The following is a 7,353-nucleotide window of genomic DNA, read 5'->3' as shown; positions in this document are numbered from 1 at the left end:
CGCAAACCCCTTCAACAAAAAAATTTTCTTTTTAATTTTATTTCNGTTTTTTTTTTCCGCTTTCTGCATCACCCACCCGCCCCAAAACCCACCCCACCCCTACCCCCATATTTTTTTTCAACTTACACATTTTAAGGTAAAAGACATTTTTTATGCAAGATGAGCATGGTTCTAAAATATGGGTCAAGTTGGGCCATTGTTTAGCCCATCTTAGCCCAAGTACACTTTGGGCTGGGTTGGGCAATGACCCATTTATTGACCTAACCCATCTTGACCCGCCCATTTATCACCCCTAGTTAAAGGAGTAGATCTTTTCGGTGTCTTTTTTTGTAAAGCAAGCCGAGCAATAATCTAGGTAGAGTGTCAAGTATTCAGGTTAAAATGAGCCTAGCTGCACCTACCTCTTAGTTAGCTAGAGCACAAGGAGATGGAATCAGAACCTTGAGATTTGATTATCAAAGAGCATAAAAAGAAAATCAACTCTGCAACCCATTAATATTCTAATGGTATTGGCTCTGCAATCAGAATCTTGACTTTTCTTGTACAAGCTAAATATAGAACTGAACCCATAGAGGTGTCAACTGACATTGTAACATTTGCTATACTTAAAAGCACCTTTGCATGAAAGACAACTAAGGTTACATCGGAAATGTATTCCTTAAGCATCGTGATATGTGACCACTTCTATCGTGCGTAACTTTTGAGTTCCAACTAAATCCATAAAGAGATCGAGGTGAGTAAGAGTGGAACTACATAGTGTGAAGGGAGTTCAATTGGATCCCCTACATAGTGCGAGGTGAGAAAATTATGCTATGCAAATGGGTAAAATATTTTTTTTTGTTTGTATATAGATTAATTGTTGAATCTCTTTAACATAAGGAAAGCTTCTAGTGAGCAGCAACAGTGGCTCAGAAATCGTTTTAGGTCACAAATTTAAACTAGTAAGGAGAGGGACAGAGAAGAAAAGAGATGGAGAATTGCAGCCGTTGAACTAGGATGAGTTGTGAGGTTTTTGCATTTATATACGTGTGAAGGGCAGAAAGTAGATGTATATGAACACTGGCTAGCTAGGATTTCAGGCTTACCAAGACAGGTTTTGTAAGGTTCAATCTCGACTTGAAATCTATTCAGGCTGATCTAAGACCAAGCTTAACTCTGGCCAAAACGTGCTTAGCAGATCAAACCGAGCAAACCTTGAGTGTATATATTAAGAAATAATTGATAGTGCCATGATTCTACTGACTTAAAATTATGGATCTACTAATGTTGAAAGATATTAAAGCAATCTGCTGAAAGTGACACTTCTCCAGGAAACTGATTGTAGATTCAATGTGTAATATATCCGCCACAACTCAGCGACCAACATATAGGAAGAAGTAAGCAAGAAATATTCTTTTCTTGGATGAGATTTAAAATTACCCAGATATAGTTAACTCTTTAGAAAGTTGGCTGCAGTGTTATTCATAGATCACAGTTAGATTGTTCTATGAAATATTAATATCTCATTCTTTCTGCTATTAAATCAATAGAATAGGGTTCCTACTTCTGTAAGTTTTAACTTGGCATTTTAGTCCAGTGGATCACTTTAATCAGGAGGCATGCAGAAGTCATTGCAGACGATGATGTTGTCTTTCCAGTTTTCAAGATGTTCTGCAAGGTGTGCATCATGCTGCTCTTTTCCTTCCTCAATTTCGACTCTGGATTAAAAAAATTCATCAACGTTAACCATTCGTTTTCAAGCCATATTTGGTCTAAACTTGTAGCATATCATGCAGCGAAGTCACAACTGCATTCCAGATGAACATTACGTGCAGACATTATTGGCAGTAAGTAATTAACCAATTATTTACCTAAGGTGCTTTTCTGTTTTCCGTCTTCTTGTATTTTCTCTGTTTCATGGAAGAAGTCAAAACTGTGATGTTCTTAAGCAAGTTCCTCCTGTGTTGTTTTATGAGAATCATCATGTGTTCAATCGGAATTACATCTACTGGTTTTTCATTTTTGCGAATAGATGCATGACATTGAAGGAGAACTGGAACGTAGAACGATTACCTATACAGAGTGGAATCAATCTGCGACAAACATGGACAAAAGTAGTTGGCATCCTGTGACATTTAGCTATGCAGATGCAGGGGCTGAACAGATCAAGAGAATAAAGGTAATTTCACAGGCGCATATATAATATTCTATCATCTCCTACTTGGACATTTGGCTGCATTCATCTCTTTTATGTTTGGAGTTTAACTTCTATATACTGGAAGTGTCAAAGAATTTTTAAATATCTACAGGTAACGAGTCCATAATAAGTGGGATTAATTAATAGCCTAGAAAATAAGGTTGGTAACTAGCTAACAACTAGTTAACGTACTCTAGTAGTCTAAAAATTCTTTAGATTGTCAGTGCAGATAATTAAGTTAAATCGGAATGTTTTTATGTGGTGTTAGTTCTTAACTCTCTATGTTGATTCGCTTGGTTGACTTTTCTGGTCGTTTCTCTTGGATTTCTAGTTGGTTATATTCCTCTAGTTAGTTATGCATCAAATCATTTGGCCTTCACAACTGATTGATTTATGTATGAATTCTGACAGGATATCGACAATGTTTACTATGAAACTGAGTACAGAACGGAGTGGTGCCATAATAATTCCACACAGGTTCCCTGTTTTTTGTTTGCAAGGAAATTCTCAAGAGGAGCAGCAATGCGTCTGTTGAGTGAAGGAGTAATTTCTCAGTTTGATGCCTCTGCTATGATGGACCCAACGCCATGATTTTGCTTTGTATTATAGGCCAGTAGACCTTGAGATCTTAATACATAAGGGTGATCATCAATACTAGAAAGCGAAAAAAGTTTTGATAGTGTTACTGTTCAGTACTTCAGCCTTTTAGAATTTGGGAACATAAAGTGGAAGTTGTTCCTTGGTTTGGTTCATGTAAGGCTTCCCGTTGTAGATATTAAAAAGTTACTTCATACTGATGCATGATTCAAGCTGCCTAAAATTGAAAGGTTTTTCTTTGGAGTGAGTATGAATTTAAATATATGCACGAATAGTGTAGAAAGTTTATACATAATCGTCGAAAGTATGTCAACATCCCTTCCTCCTCAAAGTTTTCATAAATATCAAGATAAGCCCCCCTTAAGTTGAGAGATTTCACCAATTATACAGCTATAAAAGCCTTTTTTCCTCCACTTTAGAATGATAAAGAGATGAGGTAGGATTTCATTTCACAATCCAGTTAGTAAGAAAAACGAATTTTGGTAGCATTCAAGTTGTAGCCGACCAAATTGACTACTATTTCAACAAAAACAAAAGACAGAATGCAAAGATGAATATGTTACTCTATAATGACTGCATATAAGTGCATATGTAACTGATAATCTGTGGAAAGCCGACTCTTATTTTGGTCAACCAAAATCATCGCATATCCGGTATAATAGAATTTGACTGCGCCAGTGAAAGGGATAGAGAGGGATAGTTGACATCTCTTCGGGTCGTTTGTTAGGTGCATAAGAATAATGCTGAATAGGGTGTATTAGTAATGCTGATATTAGTTATGCTTGCATTAGTTATGGTGGTATTAGTTATGCTGACATATTTCTTATCCATTGTTTGGTTTGATGTATTAAAGCATTGCACAATTTCTAAAAGAATTGTTTGTTTATAAAGATGCCCTCAAAACTAGTTCACACTCTAACTTTTTAAAAGAAACATATGTTGAGAAATGTTTTTATATGAAAAGGTTTAAAAAAAATTATTTGATTTGTCTACCTATATTGTAAAATAAAAAAATATTTATTTATAAACAAGGTGTGAGCAAGTGATTTTTGCCACGCTTAAATTACTCCTATAAAATTCCTTAGAATTAGGATTTTTCTTTTATTATTTGAATTTTAGGAATTAATTGCATGATTTTGTGTCTTGTTTGCATTTTTTGTGTGCATTTTAATTGATATAATTCCAAAAATACAAAATAGTACGCATTTTAATATTACAAAAAATAAAGAAAATAACAAATTGCTTAAGTTTTCTTTTAAATTAGAAATTAGTTAATTTTGGAATTAATATAATTTTAGAGTCAATTTGGGTCTTTAATTCTAAATCTTACATTTAATAAAATTAGAAAATAAAATACAAAACATAAAATACAAAAAGAAAAGAAGAATAAAACAAATAAAGAGAATTTGAAACAAGCAAGAAAAGGGGTCAGGCCACCTTTTGGGCCATTACTTGATACACAGCTCAAGCCCAAACGGACCAAACACACTCCCAGCCCAAAACCCCTCCAGACCCGTTGCCCCGGCCAAGCCCAAATATCCAATAACCCGGTCCAGCCCCCAGGCTACCAAACGACACCGTTTTGGCCAGGTAAATCCAAGCCGTCCATCGCCTATCATCCAACGGTCCAAATTTGTTCAAGCGGTTTTACATAAAAGTGTAATAACACCCTTTACAAATTAGAGACAAAACCTTCTCTTCCTCGTACCCCCTGTCTCCCACCGCCGCCCACCGTCAGACCACCGTGTCTCCGCCGTCTTCCGTCGTACGCTGCCGGCCGAAAATCGCCTCCGCCGGTGGCGAAGCTCCAAATGACCCCAAAATTTCACCACAAGCTCTCCTTCCCCTCCTCTTTCCAACCCCCAAAACCATCTCCCTCGAATCATAACCAAACCTCTCGAATATTAGATCGAAAAATCAGGCCAAAACCTCAACTCATCCAAATCTAACAAAATTCACACCCTGTACTCTCCTAACCCCCCTCTTCCCGGATTCTTATCTAGAATCTTTCAAATGTTGCCAAAACCCCTTTAATTTTAGATCTAGGGTTTCAAGGACGGCACTGTTCTGGATTTTCAAGAACTCGAGGATTTTTTTTAATTGATGTTATATGTTTTATAAACATGTAACATTAATTAAAAAATCAACTTCGATAAATCAATCAAAATGAAGACCAAAAGAAAAAACAACAGTGAGTTTCGTTTTATTATTTTTTAGTTTTGATTATTCTGGTTTTCTATCGCATCATTTTGATTGATTTTTGTTTAAACTTGTTTGATTCCTATTTTGATTTCCTTCTTACTCTCGTTTAGTTCATGCCTCATTCATGTGTGATTCCAGTTCCATCTAGAATTTTAGTCATGATTTGTATTCGTTTTTATTATTCTGTTCTCTCTTTTTCTCTTTTTCTTTCTTATTGATTGATGATTCTGTGTTAGTTCATGTTTAATTGCTTAGTTTAAAATTTTTGATTGTTAATTATGTTTTATTGATGGTTTGGTAAAGTACGAATTAGGATTAATCTGCAGTTTTATTTAGTTTTGATAATTCAATTCTATAGTTTTGAGCCTGGTTGGATATAGCTGAATAGTTTGGTCTGTTAATTAACCGTAGTTACTAACTAAGGTAAAAGGGGCTGGGGGTTATAGTTTCATACTAGGGTTAGTAATTTCAGGGGTAATCAAGGGTAGTTTGGGCACTTAAAATGGGTTAGTTTGTTAAGGCTCTGTAATTTTAGAACAAAAATGAGGGTAGTATAGGTATTTCATAGGTAGGAAACAAAGCTAGAATACCCTAGGTCCTTCTAGAAGGGGGTCTTAGTATAAGTTTCTGCATTCTTAATGCAGTAACTTGGGCAACAAGCCACAAATTTAGGGATAAATGGACAATTTCTGAAAATAAAAAGGGGGGAAAATGAATGAAAACCTCTAGAACATTCCTGCCTCTTCCTTGCCTATAAAAAGCAGGCCTAATGCCTTCATTTACAAGTTTTGAATATGAAAAATCCCCCCAAAAATTCCCCAAAGCTTTGAATACCTAAAAGCTCAAAAGTTCAAAAACCAAATCCACAATTGTTAGCTTGAAAATCTGAAGTTCTTTCCTATTAGATTAGAATCATTTAGATCCTCAAAACAAAGCAAACATCCAAAAACACTGCTCTATTAGAGTTTTAGGGTAATTTTGGATTTGATTTGGCATCATTTAGCCTAGAATTTGATTGCTGGAGTTTTGTGGAGATCTCTGAAGTATTTTCGAGTGTGTTTGAGTCCTATCAAATTGGTTTTGGTTATTTCGTTGATGCTATTCCTCCTGCATCCATTTCTGGGTTGCTGTGGCCTTTTTGAGTTGAAAGTTGATCCAAGTGCACTGGTTTTTCACTGCTGACTGTCTGTTTCTATTGCTGACTCCTTCTTCTTTCAATTTACTCGAATTCCAGGTACACATTTAAAAGCTGATCTGATGTAGCTTCTCAAGCCAAAAATTGGAATAAACTTGATTGTTTGATCTCTGCTGAAGCTGTATTGTTTCATTAGTCTATTATACTTTGAGTAGTTGCAATAATTTGGTAGTTATATTCATTGTATTTTTAAAACGAAAGTTGTACTGTACTGGATTGTATAATTAGGATTACTTCTAAATTGTTTGGACTGTTTTGGATAGACTGTATAATTGAACTATGAAGCTGAGTTTAATTGTAGATTATGTTAGCTGATAGGTTGGCTTTTGATGTTTATTTGGACTGTTTTGAACTGCTAGGGGATTGCTTGGATTTTAGCATGGCTTAATATAGTGTTTAACGATAGTTGATTTAGTTAGATTAAGATTGATTGAGGTCTAATGAGATGGCACGTATATTCATATAGATAAATATGTTAGTTAGTTGGTAGTTTAGATGTTAGATTGAAATACGAGTTTCAACACTGTTTGATTTACAAAAAAATGAAGAATCACGTCTCTTTGTATGCTTAAATGTTCAGCTTAAAATATATCTTTAAAATTTAAGTTACAGACTCACTTTTGAACGTTAATTAGTTAGCAAAACACAAGATTCAACAAACAATTTGACATGTCTGTAGCAGCGTTATTTGTTAAATCCCATATCTGATCCTTAATCAACCATTGAACTCTGCAGCAGTTTAAATTTGTTACTTGGGCTTGCGATTGAAGCCCAGAAACGTTGTGTTCTTCTTTTGGGCTGTTTGAGATTTAGCCCAATCGAAATGCTGTTTGTTAATTAAAGTTATTGGGCCCAGAAGCTTTACAGTCGATGTCATGAGCTTGGTTCTTTCTAAATAATGCTAATTACTTAGGCTTTAGAGACAATCCATAATAGAAAAATCGTAGTCCTTTAGGTTGGCTTTAAAATAGATGAGGTGTGCCGCGCCAAACAAGAATCATACATTGTGTGGCCCTCTTAATTATATTAAAATACTTTAGACCTTGGGACGTGCCATTTAGCGAATTTCATGGCCTCCCGCAAAGTAATAATACGCTAGTTGCTTTAGGCCCGACATTTAATAATATTACTTTTTAAACTCGGGTGCACATTTATGTGACCCAAATCCAAATCCCAACGAAGT

At 35.3% G+C, this 7,353-nt stretch overlaps 1 protein-coding gene across 1 annotated transcript in view; it reads left to right on the top strand.

Moving 5' to 3' along the window:
• LOC109240046 overlaps positions 1-3,007 on the top strand; it is a 6,820-nt gene extending 3,813 nt beyond the window's left edge. The window contains exons 6-9 of the mRNA XM_019406663.1: positions 1,577-1,657; positions 1,776-1,826; positions 2,012-2,158; positions 2,588-3,007. Of these exons, the coding sequence (XP_019262208.1) occupies positions 1,577-1,657; positions 1,776-1,826; positions 2,012-2,158; positions 2,588-2,767 (459 nt within the window). The 3' untranslated portion in view covers positions 2,768-3,007. The remainder of the gene's footprint in view (positions 1-1,576; positions 1,658-1,775; positions 1,827-2,011; positions 2,159-2,587) is intronic.
• Positions 3,008-7,353: the final 4,346 nt, after the last annotated feature.

The sequence above is a fragment of the Nicotiana attenuata genome, unplaced genomic scaffold (genome assembly GCF_001879085.1).
Source record: "Nicotiana attenuata strain UT unplaced genomic scaffold, NIATTr2, whole genome shotgun sequence".
NCBI lineage: Eukaryota > Viridiplantae > Streptophyta > Magnoliopsida > Solanales > Solanaceae > Nicotiana > Nicotiana attenuata.
The sequence above is the reverse complement of the archived record's forward strand: the minus strand, read 5'-3'. Positions and strand labels throughout refer to the sequence as shown.